Consider the following 25,713-nt stretch of genomic DNA (forward strand, 5'->3'; position numbering starts at 1 on the left):
AGCGTTGCTGACTACCTTCATTCGGAGCAGGTGCACATGTGGTACGTGAGGTTTGGTAGTCCGTCCACGCTTGCAATTGCATGGTGGTTAAATGTCTAAGCATGCAACTGGTATTCAAATTTCTCAGTTTTTTCCCTCGACTAAAGGTCTTTGCACACTTCTTACAGATTACCTTTGCCTGATCATTAGGATTTTGTTCAAAAAAGTGCCACACTGCACTCTTCCTAGTATGGAAGACATTTTGAGGCCTTGCACGCTGTGCTAATTTGACCGTCTGGCCAAGCTGTCTTGCAACTCTTGGTTTTTGTAACCCGTTTTTGGACTGCTCCGGGCCTGCCAGATAACCGCTGTTGCGATGTCGATGTCTGCTGCGGATCCTCCTCCTCCTCCTCTTCTGAGCTATTGGCAGCAGCACCCTCTTCCTCCAATGGATGCCAATCTGGGTCATCCATCACCTCCTCTTCAATTTCATGTGCACCTTCCTCTGTGTCACCATGTAAGGTGGTATAGTATGCGGGAAGGGGCACCTGAATTTCATCAGGGTCAGATTCTGGCTCCGTACACTGCGAGGACAATGTCGTGCTCTGAGTGAATGTACCAGCAGAAAAATCTAGTAGTGGCTGTGCATCAGTGCACTCCATGTCAGATTCATCGTGGATTGGGGAATTCACGATTTGACTTGATAACCCAGGCATGGTATGTGAAAAGAGCTCCATGGAGTAATCTGTAGTGTGGCCTGCCACATCCTTCACTTTTGGTAGGGGTGAAGGACACAAGGAAAGGTGTTCCTGACCAGGAGACTCCACTGACGACTCAGTGCTTTTATTTTTTGAAACTTCAGAAGAGGAGGCGATAGAGCTGGAGGCTGAGTCAGCAATGTAAGCCAAAACTTGTTCCTGAAGCTCCGGCTTTAAAAGCAGTTTACCTACTCCCAGAAAAGGGAGCCTTCGAGGCCTTGTGGAGCCAGACAATGACGCAGGCTCAACACCTCCTGCCTGAGGTGCTATTGTGCTTTTGCCACTACCAGCAGATGCACCCCCACCAGTACCAGCTGGCAACCCCTGCCCACTTCCACCATACAGTCATGGTCAAAAGTTGAGAATGACACAAATATAAATTTTTACAAAGTCTACTGCTTCATTTTTTCTAATGGCAATTTGCATATACTCCAGAATGTTATAAAGAGTGATCAGCTTAACAGCAATTACTTGCAAAGTCAATATTTGCCTAGAAAATGAACTTTATCCCCCAAAACACATTTCAACATCATTGCAGCCCTGCCTTAAAAAGACCAGCTAACATCCTTTCAGTGATTGCTCCATTAACACAGGTGTGGGTGTTGATGAGGACAGGGCTGGAGATCAATCTGTCATGATTAAGTAAGAATGACACCACTGGACACTTTAAAAGGAGGCTGGTGCTTGGCAGCATTGTTTCTCTTCAGTTAACCATGGTTATCTCTAAAGAAACACGTGCAGTCATCATTGCACTGCACAAAAATGGCCTAACAGGGAAGAGTATCGCAGCTAGAAAGATTGCACCTCAGTCAACAATCTATCGCATCATCAAGAACTTCAAGGAGAGAGGTTCCCTTGTTGCCAAAAAGGCTCCAGGGCGCTCAAGAAAGACCAGCAAGCGCCAGGACTGTCTCTTAAAAGTGTTTCAGCTGCGGGATCAGGCTACCAGCAGTGCAGAGCTTGCTCAGGAATGGCAGCAGGCAGGTGTGAGTGCATCTGCACGCACTGTGAGGCGGAGACTCTTGGAGCAAGGCCTGGTCTCAAGGAGGGCAGCAAAGAAGCCACTTCTCTCCAGGAAAAACATCATGGACAGACTGATATTCTGCAAGAGGTACAGGGAGTGGACTGCTGAGGACTGGGGTAAAGTCATTTTCTCTGATGAATCCCCTTTTCGATTGTTTGGGACATCTGGAAAACGGCTTATTCGGAGAAGACCAGGTGAGCGCTACCACCAGTCTTGTCTCATGCCAACTGTCAAGCATCCTGAAACCATTCATGTGTGGGGTGGCTTCTCAGCCAAGGGCATGGGCTCTCTCTCAGTCTTGCCTAAAAACACAGCCATGAATAAAGAATGGTACCAGAATGTCCTCCAAGAGCAACTTCTCCCAACCGTCCAAGAGCAGTTTGGCGATCAACAATGCCTTTTTCAACATGATGGAGCACCTTGCCATAAAGCAAAGGTGATAACTAAATGGCTCAGGGAACAAAACAGATTTTGGGACCATGGCCTGGAAACTCCCCAGATCTTAATCCCATTGAGAACTTGTGGTCAATCATCAAGAGACGGGTGGACAAACAAAAGCCTTCAAATTCAGACAAAATTAAAGCATTGATTTTGCAAGAATGGACTGCTATCAGTCAGGATTTGATCCAGAAGTTGATTGAGAGCATGCCAGGGAGAATTGCTGAGGTCCTGAAGAAGAAGGGTCAACACTGCAAATATTGACTTGCTGCATTAACTCATTCTAACTGTCAATAAAACCTTTTGCTACTCATATGATTGCAATTATATTTCTGTATGTGATAAAAACATCTGACAAACACACATAAAAACCAGAGGGCAGCAGATCATGTGAAAATATAATATTTGTGTCATTCTCAAAACTTTTGGCCATGACTGTACTTCCTCATTTTTTTGAAAAATGTACCCAAAATACCACCAGCTATATGGTACAAGGTGTATATAGTATTGGGGAGAATTGGAATCTCCCTAGAGATTTTAGGAGGCTGACAATGATGCTCTCAGTCCAAGTATGGCAGCAGGCAGCCTAATAAGCAGGACTGCTGCACACAAAAGTGTGGAAAAATGAACGCTTGGTAACTGTGCAGAAGAGAGGAAGAAAAGTACTTTTGCTTTTAAAAAAGCAGTTTGCTCAGCAGTGTGCAAACAGCAATGCAGCTATCAGGGAGCCTTGTAAGGCAGCCTAACAACCAACAGAGCTGATGCACAAAAATAGAGCCTCACCTGTCACTGCACACAGTGTTGTACAGTGGAAATCGCTACCAGCAGAAGCAGTTTTTTTGTTCTTCTTCCCTGCCCAACGCTCTCCCTTTATTAGGGCTGGTGGAACGCACCAAATGATAAAGTAGTAGTAGGTGCGTTTGCAGCCGGGGTCCACTGTGCAGAGGTGGTACACTGCTGCTAGACAATGGCGGAAGAGTAGAGCAGCGTGAAAACAGTCACACGTGGGTTACGTCACCCAGTGTGAGCAGGAGCGGACTCTGTTAATTCACAGAACCGCACAACCACTGAACGTGGATGCCGGAGCCTGTTTAGCTCACAGAGCCCGGCCAAAGAGCGCACAGCAAACAGCCACAGAACTCTACCTCAAGGACACGGGGTTAGAGTCCCTCTAGGCCCACTGAGCGCGCGGCGTCGCTACCACGAGCGCCGCTATAGACGCTGACTATGGAGTGCGGAGCACTTGCACTGAGGCGTGCCGAGTCACTGGTGTGGACTAAAGCCTGACGCCAACTCTGACCTACCTACGCCTAAGCGCTAGCAGGCTAGGCTGCATAACACATGCGTACCAAGGGTAGGGTTGAAAATACAGTGTATCCTAGCGCATGGCCGAGCGGCCATGTGAACCTTTTACAGCCACGAGCGTCCGGGACCTTCCTGGCTTCTTCGGTAGGAAGGCTGGATCAGTTTTTATGATCACCCCATCATCCAAAAAGGTGGTATATGGTGGATTTACAGACATTGCCTGCAGCTCGCAGACACGACGAGCTGAGGTTAGGGCCACCAGGAGTACTGTTTTTAGCGTCAGCGCCTTTATTGAGATGGAAGCAATAGGTTCCAATGGAGACGCTGTTCGTGCCCTAAATACTAAATTTAGATCCCAGGGAGCTACCTTAGATGCTAATTTTGAGGGCCTGGATGTAAAGGAGGCCCGAATGAATCTATAGACCCATGGGTGATCAGCCAGTTTTTGATCAAACAATGCACCCAGGGCCGATACCTGCACTTTCAAGGTGCTTGTGGACAGTCCTTTTTCCAGTCCTTTCTGGAGGAACTCTAGGATTTCTTTTATTGGCATTTCCTGGGCTGTCCCAGTCAATTGTTGGCCCATGAACTGCAAGAATTTTTCCCAAATTTTTTGGTATTTGCGTGAAGTTACCTCCTTTCTGCTAGCGAGCAGGGTGGTTACTAACGGGACTGAGAACCCTTTTGCTAGAAGGAGTCCCCTTTCAAGTTCCACGCAGTGAGGTGCAGCCTGTGAACCCTGGGGTGTTCTACTGGGCCCTGGTATAGCAGATTTAGGGTATCTGGGAGGATCCGCGTCTGAGCCATGTGAACCATGCCCTTTTCGGCCAGAAGGGTGCAATCAAGAATATTCGAGCTCTCTCTTGTCGGATCTTTTTCAAGAATACTGGTGTCAATGGAAAAAGGGGGGGGGGGGGGGGGGGACGCATAGGCCAGACAAAATTTCCACCGGTGTAGTAGCGAGTCCACCCCCTCTGGTTGCTCTCTTGGATTTAGGGAGTAGAACCTGTCCACTTTCCGATTTTTCCCTGGTAGCAAACAGGTCTACTTCTGGTGTGCCCCAGGCAGTGCAGATTTCTCCAAATATTTTTTGACTTAGGGACCATTCTCCCTGGTGTAGTACATGGTGGCTTAAATAATCGGCCAGATAATTGTCTGCCCCCTTTAAATGTGTACCCGATAAGGACAGAAGATTGTTTTCCGCCCATGCGAATAATTCCCTGGCCTCTGCCATAAGGGTTGCCGACCTTGTACCCCCTTGTCTGTTTATGTATGCTATGACTGTGTTGTTGTCGGATAATATGGTGACATGTCTTCCTTGTACTTCTTGCTTTACCAGGGGAAGGGCTCGCCTTACAGCCGCCAGTTCTTTAAGATTTGAGGATGCATCCCTCATTCCGGGTTCCCACTGGCCCTCTAGGGTTCGTTTCTCTGTGTGTGCCCCCCAACCACTCAGACTTGCGTCCGTGGTTAATACTACTGAGTTTTGAGTAGTCCAGGGCACTGATCTGGTTAAATTTTCGGTGCTCAGCCACCATTTTAGTGACTCCCGCACTTGAGGGGAGAGAATGATCTCCCGGTTTAAATTGGAAGGACCCTTCTCCTGCTTGGATAGGATCTGCTACTGTAGCTCTCTCATATGGGCTTGTGCCCACCGGACCGCTGGGATTGTTGCTGTTATCATGCTCAGGAGCGACATTGCCTCACTTACTGATATGGCTCGACCGGATTGTATCCGTTGTGTTTTTTGTTGGATAGCCCCAATTTTTCCTTTCTGGAAGAATGCACTGCTGTTTTAATGAGTCCAATTGAATTCCAAGGAATTCTTGTGACTGTACTGGAGTTAATTTGGATTTTCTCAGATTGATCCTCCAGCCCAACCTGGTTAATATTTCCAGGACCTTTAACTGCATCTTCGCAATTTTGCTTGTCGTTTGCTATGACCAGGAAATCGTCTAGATAGGGTACTAGCAGGTTATTCTCCCTTCTTATAAAGGACGCTACTTCCCCGATGATTGTTGTAAATATATGAGGGGCTACTGATACCCTGAAGGGTAGGTACTGGTACTGTAGATGAGTGTGATTTTGAGCTCTCTCTACCACCCGTCTTCGATATTGTTGGCGTTCTCCCCATATTGGGACATGGTAATAGGCGTCGTAAGATCTATTACTGCCATGTAGCAACCTGGGTCGAGTAGCTTCACTGCTGACCCCAAGGTCTCCATTTTGAATTTCTCTGTTCTGATGTATTGGTTCAGGGCTTTGAGATTGAATATTGTTCTTAGTGACCCATCTGGTTTTGGCGTGAGGAACAGAGTGCTGTAATACCCTTTCCCTTCTTGATGAGACGGGACTTTTATTAGTACCTCTATTTGAAGGAGGAGCTGGATCTCCTTTTCTAGCATAGCCTGATTCTTTTTGGCTACCCGGGTCACTTTTAGTCTTTGGGGTGGAAGGCTTAGAAAACTTAGTCGTAGGCCCCCGGCTAACAGGTCGGTTACCCACTTTGAGGTGTGCAATGCTACCCACTGATGGACAAAGAACCGAAGCCTTCCTCCGAACGCCCTGGCGTCATTGCTTAGTATCGGGTCTCGGGGTGGTTTTACTAAAGAGGAATCCCTTCTCTCTTCCCCTCCATGGTCTGCCCCGTGTGGTCCTATCGTCTGGCCGCCCTTGGCTCCCTCTGTTCCCTGTTCCCACGAAAGGATGAGAGAGCTTCAGTCCACCGGCGCCTAGGGAAGGGGGGTGGAAACCATTTTTTCTTATCTGACGCCTTTTCTAAAATTTCATCCAATGCTTTCCCAAACAAGTATTGACCCTCACAAGGGACGGCACAGAGTTTAACTTTTGACTGGAAGTCTTCCGACCAGTTTTTTTTAACCAAAGTGCTCTGCAGCCTGAATTTGAAAGGGCTCATGCACGGGCGGCACCATGGACGGAATCTACTGCGGCGTCCACCAGGAATTCCGCTGCCTTCTGTAGGGAAGGTATTGCCTCCAGCAATGTCTCCCTTCGGCATTTATTCTTAATTTGGCCTTTCCCTACAGAAGACATATATAGGGCAATTGTTAATATATTATGCTGCCTTACAAAGGCACTCACCCGGCCCCTTTCCTAGGTACCCCGGTAGCTCTTCATCCTGCGCGTTCCTCTCAACTTTAGGATCCATTTTCCTTCTGCTGCTGGTCTGGCTCTATAACACTGGAGTCCGTGTGCAGCCTCTCAGGGACCATTGGCGCTTGCCTCGTCTCCCTTTTTATGGAGGAGCGGTGCGCGCTTCTGGGACTGCTCCCGCCCGGAAGTGCCCATTACACCGCTCCCCCGGCATGTGAAGTCACTTCCAGTGCAACCCCGGAAGCCGTCGCCACACAGTCGGTGCCAGGCCTCCCCCGGCTCTGCCTCCCACTGGAGCGGCCGCCGGGGAGTCACACGAGGAGGACACCGCTCACAGCGCCCACCGAGCTGGGCTGACAGGCGCGCGCCACCGCGCCCCGCTGCCGTCCTCTCCCCGTGGACCTCGGCCTCCTGACCGGACATCAGAGGGGGATCCCTCCGGAGGTACAGGCTCTGCCCCAAGCATTCCGGCTGCAGGAAACCAAACTGGGGAGAGAGGTGCCGCCCCCTTCTTATGTCTCTGCTACAGGTTTCCTGTTTCCTGGGGGCAGATACCTTCTCATGTCTGCGGTGCTGTCATGGGGGAAGGGAAAAATACGACCTAGTAGGAATAACTGAGACATGGTTAGACGACAGCTATGACTGGGCGGCTAACTTGCAAGGATATGATTTGTTTAGGAGGGATCGTAAAAAAAGGAAAGGGGGTGGAGTCTGTCTATATATAAAGCCCACACTAAGAGAAGATATACAAGAGGGAAATGAAGAGGTGGAGTCTCTATGGGTGGAGATACAAGGAGGGAAAAGTAATAAAATCCTCATAGGGGTTTGTAATAAGCCACCAAATATAACAGAAACCACTGAGAATGTATTATTGAAGCAAATAGACAAAGCAGCAAATCCAGAGGTGTAGCTAGGGTTTCGGTTCGAGGGGGGCAAAACTTCTGAGTGGGCCCCTAACTAGGTAACGCACCCTAATAGTGGATGTAGGCGATGACTGCGCTGTTACTGAAAATAATCCCTATATAAAGGCCAACGTGGATATTACCGCAATATGGTCAGTGGTAAATACCATTCCTACAAAACATATGTGATTACTGCACAGGTATAGTTGGTGTCTTACCGCTGACGTTCTTTCTGATGGAATCGTTCACTTTTCACGTCTTTTCCATCTGGCCCAGACCGACATGACAACTCCTCCAGCCAAGACTCGGCTACAGAGAATACAACAACGACATGTTTCACCTCTCATATTCCCGCCCCATCACCATCTATTCCCAACCTGCACAAACCCCTCATCCTACTGATACCTCAATACTGAGCTGCTGCTACCGTATGTGTCCCTATTACTGCACCTGATACCCCAATACTGAGCCGCTGCTGCCATATGTGTCTATTACTGCACCTGATACATACGGTAGCAGCGGCTCAGTATTGAGGTATCAGGTGCAGTAATAGACACATATGGCAGCAGCGGCTCAGTATTGGGGTATCAGGCGCAGTAATAGAGACACATATGGCAGCAGTGGCTCAGTATTGGGGTATCAGGTGCAGTAATAGAGACACATATGGCAGCAGTGGCTCAGTATTGGGGTATCAGGTGCAGTAATAGAGACACATACGGTAGCAGCGGCTCAGTATTGAGGTATCAGGTGCAGTAATAGAGACATATGGCAGCAGCGGCTCAGTATTGGGGTATCAGGCGCAGTAATAGAGACACATATGGCAGCAGCGGCTCAGTATTGGAGTATCAGGCGCAGTAATAGAGACACATATGGCAGCAGCGGCTCAGTATTGGAGTATCAGGCGCAGTAATAGAGACACATATGGCAGCAGTGGCTCAGTATTGGGGTATCAGGTGCAGTAATAGAGACACATACGGTAGCAGCGGCTCAGTATTGAGGTGTCTCTATTACTGCACCTGATACCCCAATACTGAGCCACTGCTGCCATATGTGTCTCTATTACTGCACCTGATACCCCAATACTGAGCCACTGCTGCCATATGTGTCTCTATTACTGCGCCTGATACTCCAATACTGAGCCGCTGCTGCCATATGTGTCTCTATTACTGCGCCTGATACCCCAATACTGAGCCGCTGCTGCCATATGTCTCTATTACTGCACCTGATACCTCAATACTGAGCCTCTGCTGCCGTATGTGTCTCTATTACTGCACCTGATACCCCAATACTGAGCCACTGCTGCCGTATGTGTCTCTATTACTGCACCTGACACCCCCTATACACACACGGCCTGCTCCATACACCTCGTACACATACGGCTCCACTCCGTACACAAACAGCTCTGCTCCTCCGTACACCTCATACACACACGGCTCTGCTACATCCACCCTGTAAACCAATCCTGAGCCCACACAGAAACTTCACCTCATCCAGCACCATGACAACCAGCACATCAGAGCCCTGTGCTGAAGCCCGTGATCATGTGACCCCCTGACTCCGCCCCTCTTGTGACCTCATCACAGGTCCTGTGCGCACAGAAAAGCTCAGGACGACATTGCTGGCTGTGAGGTGGGGGGCGCACTGCTGGCACCAGGTCCCTCAGCGGCCGGGCACCAGTGTAGGGAGATCGATTCTCCCTGCTCTGCTGCAGAATGTAACTGTATGGGTGCGCTGTGCACGCCGATACAGTTACAGTAGCATAGCTCAGTGGGCCCCTCAGAGTTTGGGGCCACTGCCCCCTCTGTCCCCCGGTAGCTACGCTACTGAACAAATCCCAATGAGGTGATTATTATGGGGGACTTCAACTACCCCGACATTGACTGGGAAACTGAAACCTGCGGATCTCAGAAAGGAAACCAATGTCTGTCAGTGACCGAGGATAATTATCTGTCACCACTTGTGCAGGGCCCAACTAGAGGGACGGCCCTTCTGGACTTAATGTTAAGCAACAGGCCAGATAGAATAACAGAAGTCCGAGTGGATGGCACCTAGGGAACAGTGACCACAATATAACACAATGCCACTTGTCCTTCAGTAAGGCGCCCTGGAAGGGGGCTACGAAAACGCTGAATTTCAGGAAAGCAAAGTGTGAGCAGCTTAGAGAGGACCTTCGCCGAATTGATTGGGACAATGTCCTCAAAAATAGGAGCACAGAAAATAAATGGGAAACATTTAAATCAGTTTTACACACCCACTGCGAGCTAGTCATACCATACAGAAATAAAAGGGCCAGGAACAGGAGAACACCAATGTGGCTAAATAAGGATGTAAAAAGGGCAATAAAGAACAAGAACAAGGCATTTAGGAAGCTAAAACAAGAAGGCAATGAAGAAGCATTAAAAAGTTATAGAGAAAAAATAAAATGTGTAAAAAACAAAAACATTTAGCAAAAGTGGAAACTGAGAGACTCATTGCTAAGGAAAGTAAAACAAATCCCAAACTATTCTTTAATTATATAAACAGTAAAAAGATTAAAATTGATGGTGTCGGCCCTTTAAAGAACAATGAGGGTGAAATCATAGAGAGCGATGTGGGAAAAGAAAATGTTTTAAATACTATTTCTCAACAGTGTTCGCACAGGAAAAGGATTTGCCTGGGGAAATGCAGAGTGATAATGTAAACTCCCCATTAAATATTACCTGCCTAACCCAGGAAGAAGTGCAGAACCGCCTTAGCCCCTTAATGACCAGGGGTATTTTTGGTTTTACATTTTCATTTTTCCCTCCCCTTCTTTCCAGAGCCATAACTTTTTTATTTTACCGTGTATATGGCCATGTGAGGGCTTATTTTTTGCGGGACGAGTTGTACTTTTAAATGACATCATTGGTTTTACCATATCGTGTACTCGAAAAGGGGAAAAAAATTCCAAGTGCGGTGAAATTGCAAAAAAAGTGCAATCCCACACTTGTTTTTTGCTTGGCTTTTTTGTTAGGTTCACTAGATGCTAAATCTGACCTACCATTATGATTCTCCAGGTCATTACGAGTTCATAGACACCAAACATGTCTATGTCCTCTTTTATCTAAGTGGTGAAAAAAAATTCCAAAGTTTGCTAAAAAAAAAAAAAAAAAAATTTGCGCAATTTTCCGTGACCCGTAGCGTCTCCATTTTTCATGATCTGGGGTCGGGTGAGGGCTTATTTTTTCCGTGCCGGACTGACGTTTTTAATGACACCACTTTTGTGCAGATATTTTCTTTTGATCGCCCGTTATTGCATTTTAATGCAATGTCTTGGTGACCAAAAAAACGTAATTCTGGCATTTTTAATTTTTTTCTCGCTACGCCGTTTAGCGATTGGGTTAATGCTTTTTATTTCTTGATAGATCGAGCGATTCTGAATGCGGCGATACCCAATATGTGTATGTGGGATTTTTTTTTTACTGTTTTATATTGATTGGGGCGAAAGGGGGGGTGATTTGAACTTTTAGGTTTTTTTAATTTTTTTATTTTTAAACATTTTTTTTTTTTTTTACTTTTGGCATGCTTCAATAGACTCCATAGGAGGCTAGAAGCTTGCGCAACCCGATCGGCTCTGCTACATATGGGCGTTGGGCAGATCGCCCATATGTGGCAGATTTACTGCTGTGCTTTCAGCGCCGACCACTGGGTGGCGCTGAAAGCCATATGCCTGCAACAACCATAGAGGTCTCATAGAGACCTCTGGTTGTCCAGACAACATGAAGCCGACCCCCGATCACGTGACGGGGGTCGGCGGTGACGTCATTTCCGGCCCGGCGGCCGGAAATGCTATTTAAATGCACGCTGTCAGCTTTGACAGCAGCATTTAATTAGTTAATAGGCGCGGGCGGACGGCGATTCCGCTCGCGCCTATTGCGGGCACATGTCAGCTGTTCATAACAGCTGACATATCCCGGCTTTGATGCGGGCTCACCGCCGGAGCCCTCATCAAAGCAGGGGAGATGTCCGATGACGGACTGTGTCCGTCATTGGACATTAAGGGGTTAGTAAGATTAAAATGGACAAATCACCAGGCCCTGATGGCATTCACCCTCGGGTATTAAGGGAGTTAAGAAATGTGATAGACAGGCCTCTATTCCTTATATTTAAAGACTCTATAGAAACAGGGTCTGTTCCTTTTGATTGGCGGCAAGCAAATGTGGTACCAATATTCAAAAAGGGGTGTAAAAAGGAACCTGGAAACTATAGGCCGGTAAGCTGAACATCTGCTGTGGGTAAAATTTGTGAAGGGTTTCTAAGGGAAACCATTATGGAATATCTCACTGTTAATAAATGTTTAACTCCATATCAACATGGATTTATGAAGGATCGCTCCTGTCAGACTAACCTGATCAGCTTCTATGAGGATGTAAGCTCTCAAATGGACCCAGGAGAATCATTGGATGTCATTTATCTCGACTTCTCTAAAGCATTTGACACTGTCCCACATAAAAGATTGGTAAGTAAGAGGAGAAAGCTTGGGCTCGGGGAAAATGTGTGTAGATGGGTAGGGAGCTGGCTTAGTGATAGAAAACAAAGAGTGGTTATTAATGGGGCATCCTCAGATTGGGCCAGGGTCACTAGTGGGGGACCACAGGGGTCTGTATTGGGCCCCCTACTATGTAATATATTTATTAATGATCTAGTGGATGGCTTACACAGTAAAATATCAGTATTTGCAGATGATACAAAACTATGTAAGGGAGTTAACAAAATGGAGGACAGTTTGCAACTACAGACAGATTTGAGTAAATTGGAGAATTGGGCTGAAAAATGGCAAATGAGGTTTAACCCAGATAAGTGTAAGGTTATGCACATGGGAAGGAGAAACAGAGGCTACAATTACTTACTAAATGGGAAACTGCTGGGGAAATCAGACATGGAAAAAGACTTAGGCATCTTAGTCAATAAGAAACTAAATTGGAGTGCCCAGGTGTCAGGCAGCTGCCACCAAAGCAAATAGGGTCATGGGAGGCATTAGAAGAGGTCTGGGGACACGAGATGAAAACATAATTCTCCCTCCGTACAAATCACTCGTCAGACCACACTTGGAGTATTGTGTGCAATTTTGGACGCCGGTGCTCAAGAAAGACATTACTGAACTTGAAAGGGTTCAAAGGCGGCTACTAAAATGATAAATGGAGTTGGTTCACTACAATACCCATAAAGGTTATCAAAATTAGGTCTATTTACTCTAGAAAAGAGAAGACTTAGGGGAGACCTAATATATATGTACAAGTATATCAGAGGGCAATACAGAGATCTCTCCAATGAACTGTTTGTACCAAGGACTGTGACAAGAACAAGGGGGCATTCTCTTCGTTTGGAGGAAAGACAATTTCTGCACCAGCATAGAAGAGGGTTCTTCACAGTAAGAGCAGTGAGGCTCTGGAATTCTCTTCCTGAGAAAGTGGTGATGGCCAACTCACTGAATGAATGTAAGAAAGGAATGGAGGCTTTTCTTGTGAGTAACAGTATAGAAGGTTACAAATAACAGAATATTATAGGTAGATGGTTGACCCAGCTTAGGGGAAGGAATTTTTTTCCCTATGGAGAAAATTGGCTTCTACTCTGTGGGTTTTTTGCCTTCCCCAGGATCAACAATGCAGAACAGCTGCACTAAAAATAGGCTGAACTAGATGGACATAAGGTCTTCCTTCAGCCTTCAAAACTATGTTACTATGTAATGTCACTGGTGATCACTGTATTACCTGTACACTGGCACTATATATAGAGCTCCTGTGTATAATGTCACTGGTGATCACTGTATTACCTGTACACTGACACTATATACAGAGCTCCTGTGTATAATGTCACTGGTGATCACTGTATTACCTGTACACTGGCACTATATACAGAGCTCCTGTGTATAATGTCACTGGTGATCACTGTATTACCTGTACACTGGCACTATATACAGAGCTCCTGTGTATAATGTCACTGGTGATCACTGTATTACCTGTACACTGACACTATATACAGAGCTCCTGTGTATAATGTCACTGGTGATCACTGTATTACCTGTACACTGGCACTATATATAGAGCTCCTGTGTATAATGCCACTGTTGATCACTGTATTACCTGTACACTGACACTATATACAGAGCTCCTGTGTATAATGTCACTGGTGATCACTGTATTACCTGTACACTGGCACTATATATAGAGCTCCTGTGTATAATGTCACTGTTGATCACTGTATTACCTGTACACTGGCACTATATACAGAGCTCCTGTGTATAATGTCACTGGTGGTAATAACAGTGCTGCTAGTGTCATGGTTTGCATTCATGATCAGTATGTGGTCTGGAGGTGGTGGTATTTCTTCTTGTATGTGGCATTATTGGTCTCGGTATAGTGGACTGTGTTATATATGGCGGTCATTTTTTCTCTCAGATGTTGATTAGAAGAAGAATTTTAAAGTATATAATCACTAATGGCAATTGGTACACAGAGGCTGAGATGCACTTATAGAATTTCTCCAGTGAAAAAAGTAATAAATTCAACAGGATAAGCGATAACATACTGATTGATGGGGTCTGACTGCTTGGACTGACACCGATCGACAAAATGTGGAGCTTTTATCCCCATTAGATTGGAGCTCATGTGAAACTTGATCACTGATCCATATTCATTGTCTCAGTGACTGCACTTGTTTTTTCTTAATGCCCCAAAAAGAATGAATGGAGGTGCGGTCAGACATCTCACCTGCTGCTGCATTTTGAAATGGGGATAAAACATCCTCATTTTTCCAATCGGTGCAGTTTCTAATGGTCGGACAGAAGTGATCACCTATCCTGTGGAGCCCAGGGATCAGTGAACTTAACAGCAAAGCCACAAAAAGAGGATTGAAAATCCTCCAAAAATTCAAGAATACAGGAGAAAATGGTCAGCAGTACTTACCTGCCCAGGTCTCCCAACAAACTCCCTCTCAGGATGCAGCAGACCCTTGTAGTTAAGATGGCGGCAACACAGGTGCAGAATACTGATGAGACCACTCCCAACCCATGGAGGGGGGATTGTTAGTATTAGGCTGGTTTCACATTCGCGCTTTTTAAGCGCACGCACGGCCGGGGGTAGCTCCGCCCCCGAGCCGGCTCTCTGCCCGGCGTGCCCGCCCCTTCCTTGTAGCGCCGCCTCCTAGCGCACAGCGGCGCCTGCGATCGGCGCACCCTATCTTTAGCATAGGGTGCGCAGATCGTGCGCAGGCCGTGCGCTAGTTGCGCTTTGACCTGCGCTGCGCACTTTTGACGGTGCGCCGTGCGCGCCAAAATCAAACTTTTCGGATTTTGGCGCGCACGGCGCACCGTCAAAAGTGCGCAGCGCAGGTCAAAGCGCAACTAGCGCACGGCCTGCGCATGATCTGCGCACCCTATGCTAAAGATAGGGTGCGCCGATCGCAGGCGCCGCTGTGCGCTAGGAGGCGGCGCTACAAGGAAGGGGCGGGCACGCCGGGCAGAGAGCCGGATCGGGGGCGGAGCTACCCCCGGCCGTGCGTGCGCTTAAAAAGCGCGAATGTGAAACCAGCCTTAGATTGCAGAGAATCTGCTTGTACAGGGCGCTGGTCACACACAGGTAATGCACGGTGTACGGCTTACAGCATATTAGTGACGCCCCTACTATTAGATCAGGCGGCTGCACCTGGAAAAATGAGGTGCAAAAAATACACAGAAATATGTGAGGTATTGGCCGATATTTTGGCCAAGATATACAAGCTCGCAGCCACGTCAGGGCTCCTCACGCTCGCGAGTCCTAACACTAAACTTAAAAGCAAAGCCACAAAAAGAGGACGAAAAATTTCTTTGTATTTTTTGCACCTTATATTTCCGGGTGCGGCAAGGCCCAGAATTTTTGGCCTTGTAAACTGTGGTGTCTGTTCACTTGGGATGCATGTAGATAGTGCTGGGCAGCCGCTTGATCTAATAGTCGGGGCGTCACTAATGGGCTCTAATCCGGACACTGTGCATTACCTGTGTGTGACCAGAGCCCGGTACAAGCAGATTCTGTGCAATGTAAGGCTGAGTTCACACGTGGCGTTTTTTTCGCGTTTCCGCGGCAGTTTTAACCGCGCGATTTTGCCGCGAAAAATAAGCATCCCATGCATTCCTATGGGATTCCGCAATGCTGTGCTAATGCTGCGGTTTTTACCGCGGCGGAATCGCTTTGCGGTAAAAACCGCAGCATTCTCATTATTTTGCGGAATCGCGGCGATCCCGCACCCATAGGAATGCATTGTTCCGTTTATTTCCCGCATGTGGCTGTGCACACCATGCGGAAAGTAAGCAGAACATTTGCGGATGGTACGCACGGTCCGGAGGAGAGGAGACTGTCCTCCGGGCACCATATCCCTGTAAAAAATAGAATTTAAAATAAAAAATATTGTTATTCTCACAATCCGACGTCCCGCGCAGCCTTCCCGCCTCTCTCCACGCTCCCGTTCCCAGTAGTCCTTTGCGAAAATGCCCGCGATGGCGTCCGATCTCGCGGGATCGCGAAGTCTCGCGGTAATTCGCGCGACGTCATCGCGAATTACCACGAGACGTCGCGTTCCCGCGAGAACTGACGTCATCGCGGGCATTTTCGCAAAGGGTTACTGGGAACGGGAGCGTGGAGAGAGGCGGGAAGGCTGCGCGGGACGTCGGAGGGTGAGAATAACACTATTTTTTATTTTTTTTTTACATTCTATCTTTTACTACTGATGCCACATAGGCGGCCTCAGTAGTAAAAAGTTGGTCACACTCGTCAAACACTGTGTTTGACGAGTGTGACCAACCTGTCAATCAGTTCTCCAAGCGATGCTCCAGATCGCTTGGAGAACGCTAGCATTCTGCAAGCTAATTACGCTTGCAAAATGCTAGTTTTTCCGCGGGAAAATCGCGGGAATTTAAAATGCGATTTTCCCGCGGACTGGAATTCCGGAATTCTCGCTGTAATTTCCGCAAGAGTTCCGGTACGTGTGCACTTAGCCTAAAACTAAGCAATCCCCCCTCCAAGGATTGGGAGTGGTTGTCTCATCAGGACCTGTGTTGCCGCCATCTTTGCTATATGGGTCTGCTGCACCCTGTAGTGCATTTGCTCGGAGACCTGGGCAGGTGAGCACTGCTGACCCTTTTCTGCTGTACTAACCCATGGATCAGTGACAACTTGTTTTGACAAAAGAACCCCTTTAATGCAAACTACCGTAATTCTGACCCCAGTTCAGGGGGCGCACAGTAGATGTGTATTACAGTTGACGCTTCACTATAAGGCTGTGTGCACACGCTGCGGATTCTGCTGCGGTTTGCCATTTGCTCCATTGTAGAGATGATAAACCACAGAGCAATCCGCACTAAATCTGTGCGGACAAATCCACAGAGCATTCCACAGCGTGTGCACTCACCCTAACAGGGATAACAGCTTACATGCATTTGCCTATTACTGTAGGGTGGGCCCCAGTATGACCCAACTCAGAGCCCAAGGCTCCGGGGTCCCATGGCCAGATTGTCCCCATCATAAGCCTCATATGGGACAGGGAGGGGCCGCGAGCTGACAGTGTCTGCCCCTGGGTCACTGTACAGCACTGATCACAGGGGCATTATTGACCAAGGCAACATAATGAACTGTGGATCACCAGGATACAGAGGAAGACAAAATGTCCCGTGACGTCACACACCAACTGTATCTGGAGGAAAGGACGGGTGAGGGGCGAGATTTTGTTTCTGATCCTCAGATCTGCCACTAAGGGGCAATGAATCGCACAGTGCGGCCAATATGTGCGCTAATCTCGCCCCCGTGTGGTCACTGCAGAGAACAGCTTATTACTGGAAGCTAGCAGGAATCCCGCAGTGTCTGCCGCATAGGAGCTGTCGTCACATCCACCCTCTCGTCTCCACATCCAGATATCACACACAAGGCCCGGATATGTTATTATCACTACACAACTCATCACGCATCACTGAGGAGAGAGAAAGAAAGGGGGAGCTGCACACATGTGATCAGCCAATCAGTGAAAGGTGAGGGAGGAGCCGGTAATGCGGCACGCCCCATAGTGACGTCATCACTGTGTAGTTTTCACTCAGGTCCGCAACCCTCTATATAAAGGAGGACTCAGCGCTTGTTTCTACAGTCATCTGAAGATTTCCTGAACAATGTCTGGTCGCGGTAAAGGAGGGAAAGGTCTCGGGAAGGGCGGCGCCAAGCGGCACAGGAAGGTTCTCCGTGATAACATCCAGGGCATCACCAAGCCTGCCATCCGCCGTCTCGCTCGCAGGGGAGGCGTCAAGCGCATCTCCGGCCTGAGGCCTCATCTATGAGGAGACTCGCGGCGTCCTGAAAGTCTTCCTGGAGAACGTGATCCGTGACGCCGTCACCTACACCGAGCACGCCAAGAGGAAGATCGTCACCCCTATGGACGTGGTGTACGCGCTCAAGCGCCAGGGCCGCACTCTCTACGGCTTCGGAGGCTCCATCCTCACCCCCCCAAAGGCTCTTATCAGAGCCGCCCACATCTCACGTGAGAGGCTACTATCTCCTGTTTCTGCGCTCTCCTTCGTGTCTGCTGCCTCTAGTGTAGGGACTGGTCTTGTACTTTCTTCTCCCCTGGCATCGCGGACTTGGGGAGATGTAGTTTCTTCTCATTGATCTATCCCAGAAAGCTAACATGGTGGGGGCAGATATCCGCGCGGTGCCGCAGAGACCCCTCTGCACACTGTACATAGAGCAGAAATCGAAGTCCTGCCGGGAGATGAACGTGTGGATTCTGCTCCATGATGTTTTCCTGGTCAGATTCGTGTGTCGGGAGGCAGCGAATATTCCCGGGGAATGTGGCTGTATGAGGCGGTCGGATGCATGGACGCCCTGTGTAGCGGAGGGCGGGTAATGATCCCACAGGGACAAAGAACCGCGGAAATTCAAAGCCACCAACTGCTCTGTAATCAGCCAGTGACGGGGAGACCTCAGCAGGCGCCGCCCGAGACCAGACACAAGTATCTCCGCCGCCATTCCGCTCCGAGCGGCCGTGGATCTGCTCATCCCCACTACACACTGGCTTTACAGAAGCGGCGACTTTTCCACTCGAGACCCGGCAGCGCTCACAGCAGGCTCCGGCAGAACAGATCAGGTCTTGTGCGTCCGTCTGTGATCGGATCAGCGCGCTGACAGCACAGGGAGTACGCATCGAATAGTGAGTGAGGAGCCGCCTCGTGTGTGGAGGGAGGAGAAGCCCTGACAGGGATTAACCCCTCTCCCGCCATCCTGGAGTCGCAGAGAGTGTCGCTCGCAGCACAGCGTCATAACCGTCCTCAGATCGCTGGCAATGACCGTCAGTGAAGTCGGACTGTGCAGTGAGCGGCTTGTCGGCAGTGCCAGGACTGTGAAGCGCTGTAACCTCCATGAGATGGCAGGAAGCTGCGGCCGCCGGTATACACGGGACACGGCCCTCTGTGTGAGCTCAGGATCGTCTGCTGAGGGTTTCCCACGGTCCTTGCTTGGTTTTCTCGTCCCGCAGCTGGCCACCTCCATCCCCGTGTCAGAGCGGACGCCGATCTGCTACGGAATAGAATGATCAGATGAGACGAAAAACCGGAGAATTTGTGTAGAAGCGGCCAGAGACCTCCTCAGTGCTGATCGGCCGATCCTTGGCGCTCTGGTGATTCTGATCTTCCCGCTTCTCTCTTTCATTCCTTGCGGCTCCTGTGCGGTTATTACCGGTTCCTACAGGGAGCGGGGATCCCAGTATACAGAGAGTCATCTCCGTGTAATGAGCGGGAGAACAGCTCCAGCCCCGGTGAGGAGGAGAAATATCGGGTGCGGTCGGCCGATCACATCCCCGGATCACAGATGTGTTCGTCTGGTTAGATTTTGCTTGGTGAAATGTTTAAAACCAGTGTCAGAAATGTGGAAATATCACTAACAACAATGTGAGATCCAGAGCGGAGAATGAGGGACAATCTGTATAATATCATCTGAGATTAATCCGCACAGGAGCCGTCGTGAGGGCAAAGGGTTAATGTCGGGAGCAGAAGAAATCACAGCTGGGAGTGCCTCCATCCAGGAAAGAGTTAACAGCCCGTCTGTTCTTGTACTGCCGGCAGTAGGACCCCGCGCCCTGGTCACCGAGGAAACAGGCGAAGACTAGAAAATCATGCGGTCTATGTGACGTCATACTTTCATTCCTGCAGCTGATTGGTGTTTTCACAAGTATTTATTTCCATAGTCTGCTTCAGATCCGTCCAATGACAGGAGAGGAGGGCGGGGCAGCAGCAGCGTATATAAACCTCCAACAGCGCGGCCTCTTCTGATCGTTATTATTCTGCTTTGAGACGGAGGAGGCTGCTTTAGTTTTGTTATGGCTGATCCCAAGTCTGCTCCAGCTCCCAAGAAGGGCTCCAAGAAAGCCGTGACCAAGCCTCAGAAGAAGGACGGCAAGAAGCGGAGGAAGAGCAGGAAGGAGAGCTACGCCATCTACGTGTACAAGGTGCTGAAGCAGGTCCACCCCGACACCGGCATCTCCTCCAAGGCCATGGGCATCATGAACTCCTTCGTCAATGACATTTTCGAGCGCATCGCAGGGGAAGCCTCCCGCCTGGCTCACTACAACAAGCGCTCCACCATCACCTCCCGGGAGATCCAGACCGCCGTGCGCCTGCTGCTGCCCGGAGAGCTGGCCAAGCACGCCGTGTCCGAGGGCACCAAGGCCGTCACCAAGTACACCAGCGCCAAGTGAGATCTGCTCCGCCATCACCCCAAAGGCTCTTCTAAGAGCCGCCCACCCCCTCACCATAAGAGCTGCTCCTCCACTACTTTTTTTAGGTCCTTGTCTTGATCTCACGTCTGTAGCGGTTTCTCCTGACCGGCAGCTCCTGCGCACTGGGGCGGGAGACAGACACCACTTACATCTGCAGTTACGAAGCGCAGGGCTGGAGGTGAGGATGATGAGGGTGGTAGTGAGAGGAATGTACTGCCAGCCACGCATGCTCCACACTTCCTCCCATCCGCAGCTCCAGAGACTTGTCGCCACATGGAGACTTTACCCTGGAGTTACAGCTGGATGAAGTGTTACAGTTTATGTCCTCAGAGGTTGAGACCTTAATGGCGGAGTGAAGAGCTGGTGGATTGCAGCTGTGGAGACTCCTCAGGTCTGTTCATCAGGCTGCGGGTAACGATCTGAGGAGTCTCCTATTTATCCACAACACAGAAATCATCCAGCCGAGAAGACGAGTGATGAGAAGCAGAACTGTGAGGAGAGGAGCAGCTGTGGCCATAAACCCTGCAGCAGCTCGTCCAGGAGGAGGGCGGGGGCTTCACTGCCCTGTGACTGAGGTCTGCTCCGGGGTCCTGATGCCTCCATTGTCAGAGGAAGACCAATCCATGAGGTCCCTTCGTTCCTGTACGGTCAGAGGTCTGTAGTCCGACATTGTTCTGTCTCTTCTGAGATTTAGTCCCCTTTATACAGGAGTCTGTGATCAGCTGGATGTGGTGATCGCATGTGAGCGTTAAATAGAGGTGGAAGTCGTTTTTGCGGTTTGGTTGGTTTCTGACGGCGGAGTTTTGCTCCTCTGTTTCTCTGCGGTCATTAGAGGTTGTCCGCATGATTTCTCTATAGGAAAGGTCATCACAGATCCGTGTGTGGAGACAACCAGGTAACTTACCGGGCAGCAGCTGATTTTCCTCCGATGTCACCCACCCTTTCCTCTCCAGCCCGGTGGAGGCGTCTGATCGATGATGATCTCCCAGAGATTGATTAATTTCCAGCCTGAATCTCACATTGACATTAATGGAGAAACAAATAATTTTGTGTCTCCGAGCAGCAGCGGCGCCGAGATGAGGAGTTTTATTGACTCTTATGTTACACAAATACAGAAGCGGGAAAAACTACAAAATAAGAGCGGGAAATTCAAAATCGCCAACTGTCTTGTGCTCAGCCAATCAGATGAGAAGGGGAGGAGCTAACTGCGAATTCCATACTTGAAATCCCGCCCCGGAAACACGTCATCTCGCCAGTCCTCGCTCCGGTCCGCATTCTTCTATATAAAGGAAGGACTCTGCGCTCATCAGTCATAGTGTTCTGCTGCTGACTACGAGACGATGTCTGGTCGCGGTAAAGGAGGGAAAGGTCTCGGGAAGGGCGGTGCCAAGCGGCACAGGAAGGTGCTCCGTGATAACATCCAGGGCATCACCAAGCCTGCCATCCGCCGTCTCGCTCGCAGGGGAGGCGTCAAGCGCATCTCCGGCCTCATCTATGAGGAGACCCGCGGCGTCCTGAAAGTCTTCCTGGAGAACGTGATCCGTGACGCCGTCACCTACACCGAGCACGCCAAGAGGAAGACCGTCACCGCCATGGACGTGGTGTACGCGCTCAAGCGCCAGGGCCGCACTCTCTACGGCTTCGGAGGTTAATGCGTCTCCGCTCCATCCTCACCCCCCAAAGGCTCTTATCAGAGCCGCCCACATCTACTAAGAAAAAGCTATGATCTCCACTGTGTGATGTGGCCACGGAGGGAGATTGCGGGTATTTTGTGGTGTTATGTGACATCAGCGGTTAAAACAGATGGTTACCTGGATATACAGCGCTATATGGGTCAGGAATTACTGTATGGATGAAATATCTAGAGCGCTTTATAGAGGCTACATCACAGTATAGACATTTACTGCACTCTGAGGGTACACTGCAGTGTATTAATGGGAGTCGTAGCTATATAGCGGGTATTGAGCATTAAATGGCCGCAAACAGCCATTTTTTTTATCTAGTTCTATATGGAAGGTTTACAGCTGTGTGTGGGGGTTCTGCATTACAGGAGGTTTGCAGCCCTGTACACAGCAGTATATCGAGCTTCACAGCGCTATTTAGATGAATACTGCACTATATGGGGGTGTTAATGATTCTCCGCTCCATCCTCACCCCCCAGGCTCTTCTCAGAGCCGCCCACATGTGTCCTGGAGAAGCGACAATTCCTGGTATCGGATGATTGAGGTGAGGGAGTTGGGTCAGATCCTATTTCTCAGGATCGGTGTAAATCCAGTGCGGAGCGGTCACATCCTGTACCGGTGACTCTGCGCCCCCTTATTAGTGGCGGCTTCCCGGTGTCCAGCGCCTGCATCTCATCACTGTCTCCCTCCTCATTTACCATCTACATGTGGACACTGACCGTGACTTCCTGACTGCTCCTAATACCGAGGACTGTGCAGCTCCAGCCGGCAGCGCTCTCCTGTGCCGGGGCTGATGGATGCAGCCGGACATTAGCGGCTCGTTCCCCTCATGACCGGGGAGGCTGCTTGTGTCTTTTCTTATTTATCAGTAACCGGAGCCTGAAGGGAGAACAGAGGGGAAATCCGCCCCCGTAGTGTACAGCGCCGTCATCCGAGCCCGGCGGACCGGAGAGAGGACTGGAGATGACGCAGGTCCGGAGCCGGTGTATTGCGGAGTGTGGGAGCTCCATCCTCCAGAGGAGGAGACGTCTCGCATACAAGATGCCTACATAAAATATCCATAACTGTGATTGGTGAGATAATGAGCAGCCGGCACCGGTCTGGGGAGTGAGGGGTTAATACAGTCTCACTTTACCGCAAGGTCCACAGGAATAATGGCCGCTCACTCCTGACGGTGATCGGGAAATGGTGTCTCTTCCACAAGCAGAGCACAGTCACTGAAGGGTTAATGATCGAGCGCCGAGAACACGACTGAGCTGGAGATTCAAATTATCAAACGGATCTAAAGCCCCGCCCACAGGAATCGACCAATCACCGATAGACGTGCTTCCTCCTCCGTTTAACCCCTTATTGCTCCTGTGTCTGCTGCTCGTCATTTCCCCGTGCTCAGCACATCGGGCTCCTCCTGGTAGAACATGTGCGGATTGTATCATCCGATCTGTGCTGGATGCGGAGCCCACACGGAGCCGCCCTTGTATAAGGTTACCGGGTCTCCGTGTGGCGTCCGCTCCGATCACTGCTGGAAGCGGAGTTGACACTGATCAGCCCTGGAGCTGCGGGCACTAGGATTGCAAAAATATACACCCCCAGTACGGTGCTGTACATCCACCATCCTCCCTACTAGGTGGTATACAGCACTACAAAGGCTACATGTGCTGTATACTCCCCATCTGCATTTCTCCTCTATAAACCTGTGTCATCTACAGAACACCCGCATATAGTGCTGGATACCCTCCATATAGTAACTGAGGATAAGGTAGTGCTGATACCTACATATATCGCTGTATGCCCCCATATATAGCTAAATACTCTCCAGAAAGTGCTGTGGGCCCTCCATATTGTTCTTTATCCCATCATATATCGCTGTATACCCCCATGTAGTGCTGTAAGCTGCCAAATACTGTTATGTACCGACATATTGTGCTGTATAACCTTCAAGTAGTATTGTATACCGCCATATAGTGCTGACAACCCTCCATATAGTATCGTAGTCTAGAATATAGTGCTGTATACTCCCCTTATATTAGGGTACACCCTCATTGACGGCTGTATACCCCCATAGAGGGACGTGTACCCTCCATATAGCGCTGTATATTCCACACATCAGATATTCTGGACTTCGCGCTCCTGATCCACAAGCCCACACACTGGATATATATATATATATATATACAGGCCAGAAGCTGCAGGGAGCGGAGCCGCCGTCTGTGTCTCCTTCCGACCTCTCAGCAGCTCCAGGTCGTTCTCACATCGTCCAATCAGCTTCCTGCACGGTACAGATTGTGGTACAGATCCCTGTGATAGTGACAGGTGCCGGGAACAGAAGGAGCGAGCTCCTGCAGCAGATTCATCTTCCCCGATACAGAATGATGTGCGGCCAGGAGGACTATGGGGAGATTCCGGGGCTCTTCCCGGCTCCTTCCTGCCTCCTCCGCCAGTGACGGCTATAGACATGTGGGGGAGATGTCAGTGAGGAGGAGGACACTGACACAGCGGCTCTGCTGCCCGGTCCTGACCGGTAATGGTCGCTTATCCCGGGCAAGGAAGCACAAGGGGAGAGCGGAGCTTCACCTGGCTCAGACAGGAGGGGCGGGGCCTGTGACCATTGTCAGCCAATAGAAGCTCAGGAGGGGCAGCCAATCAGTGCGCAGTGTGACTGTATATATTTGAGGCGGCTCCCGCTCCGTCTTTTGTAATTTTTCTTTCAGCACTTTGTGTTTGTTGTTGATTAGATGATGGCAGAGACCGCGCCAGCCGCCGCTCCTCCTCCTCCCGCTGAACCAGCCACCAAATCCAAGAAGCAGCCGAAAAAATCCTCCGCAGGGGGCGCCAAGAAGAGCAAAAAGCCCTCTGGCCCCAGCGTGTCCGAGCTGATCGTCAAAGCCGTATCCGCTTCCAAGGAGCGCAGCGGGGTGTCTCTGGCCGCCCTGAAGAAGGCTCTGGCTGCTGGAGGGTACGATGTGGAGAGGAATAACAGCCGCCTGAAGCTGGCCGTCAGGGGTCTGGTCACCAAGGGCGCCCTGCTCCAGGTGAAGGGCAGCGGCGCCTCCGGGTCATTCAAGCTGAACAAGAAGCCGGAGACCAAGGACAAGAAGAAGCAGGCGCCTGCGGCCAAAGCCAAGAAACCAGCAGCCAAGAAAGCTGCAAAATCCCCGAAGAAGCCCAAGAAGGCTCCGACCGTGGCCAAGAAGAGCCCGAAAAAGGCCAAGAAGCCCGCAGCAGCCAAAAAAGCAGCTAAGAGCCCCAAAAAGCCGAAGGCTGCTCTGAAGCCTAAGAAGGTGACAAAGAGCCCCGCTAAGAAGGCGGCGAAACCCAAAGCTGCCAGGAGTCCGGCTAAGAAGGCGGCTAAAGCCAAGCAGCCCGCGGCCAAGAAATAAGCGGAGCCGCCCTGTCCTCATCCCACAAAGGCTCTTATCAGAGCCACCACCTCCTCCCTGCAGAGCTGTATGATCAGTGCCACCATCTTATCCTCAGCAGAGCTGTATGATCAGTGCCACCACCTTGCCCTCAGCAAAGCTGTATGATCAGTGCCACCACCTTGCCCTCAGCAAAGCTGTATGATCAGTGCCATCACCTCCTCCCTGCAGAGCTGTATGATCAGTGCCATCACCTCCCTGCAGAGCTGTATGATCAGTGCCATCACCTCCCTGCAGAGCTGTATGATCGGTGCCACCTCCTCCCTGCAGAACTGTATGATCAGTGCCATCACCTTCCTGCAGAGCTGTATGATCGGTGCCACCTCCTCCCTGCAGAACTGTATGATCAGT

General features: G+C 49.8%; 4 protein-coding genes across 5 annotated transcripts in view; 3 read left to right on the forward strand and 1 right to left on the reverse strand.

The window, feature by feature from the left end:
• Window positions 1–14,545, reverse strand: part of LOC141091601 (lymphocyte antigen 6E-like) — a 58,632-nt gene extending 44,087 nt beyond the window's left edge. The window contains exon 1 of one of the 2 annotated variants that reach the window (XM_073577286.1): window positions 14,444–14,545. The gene's annotated coding sequence lies outside the window, so the exon portion shown is untranslated. Of the gene's footprint in view, window positions 1–7,738; window positions 7,848–14,443 lie in introns of those variants that run through there. The other variant, XM_073577285.1, reaches the window with a different exon arrangement.
• A 5,271-nt stretch (window positions 14,546–19,816) lies between these two features.
• On the forward strand, window positions 19,817–20,286 carry LOC141091602 (histone H2B 1.1-like). The gene has a single exon (XM_073577287.1). The coding sequence runs from the start codon at window positions 19,866–19,868 to the stop codon at window positions 20,241–20,243; it is 378 nt and encodes a 125-aa protein (XP_073433388.1). The 5' UTR covers window positions 19,817–19,865; the 3' UTR covers window positions 20,244–20,286.
• A 1,240-nt stretch (window positions 20,287–21,526) lies between these two features.
• Window positions 21,527–21,965, forward strand: LOC141091603 (histone H4). The gene has a single exon (XM_073577288.1). It carries the CDS (start codon window positions 21,605–21,607, stop codon window positions 21,914–21,916), a length of 312 nt encoding a protein of 103 aa, XP_073433389.1. The 5' UTR covers window positions 21,527–21,604; the 3' UTR covers window positions 21,917–21,965.
• Window positions 21,966–24,619: 2,654 nt separating this feature from the next.
• On the forward strand, window positions 24,620–25,372 carry LOC141091604 (histone H1.5-like). Its single transcript, XM_073577289.1, has one exon. It carries the CDS (start codon window positions 24,679–24,681, stop codon window positions 25,321–25,323), a length of 645 nt encoding a protein of 214 aa, XP_073433390.1. The 5' UTR covers window positions 24,620–24,678; the 3' UTR covers window positions 25,324–25,372.
• Window positions 25,373–25,713: the final 341 nt, after the last annotated feature.

Source organism: Dendrobates tinctorius, unplaced genomic scaffold (genome assembly GCF_039654945.1).
Source record: "Dendrobates tinctorius isolate UK_male_01 unplaced genomic scaffold, ASM3965494v1 ptg000055l, whole genome shotgun sequence".
Taxonomy (NCBI): Eukaryota; Metazoa; Chordata; class Amphibia; order Anura; family Dendrobatidae; genus Dendrobates; species Dendrobates tinctorius.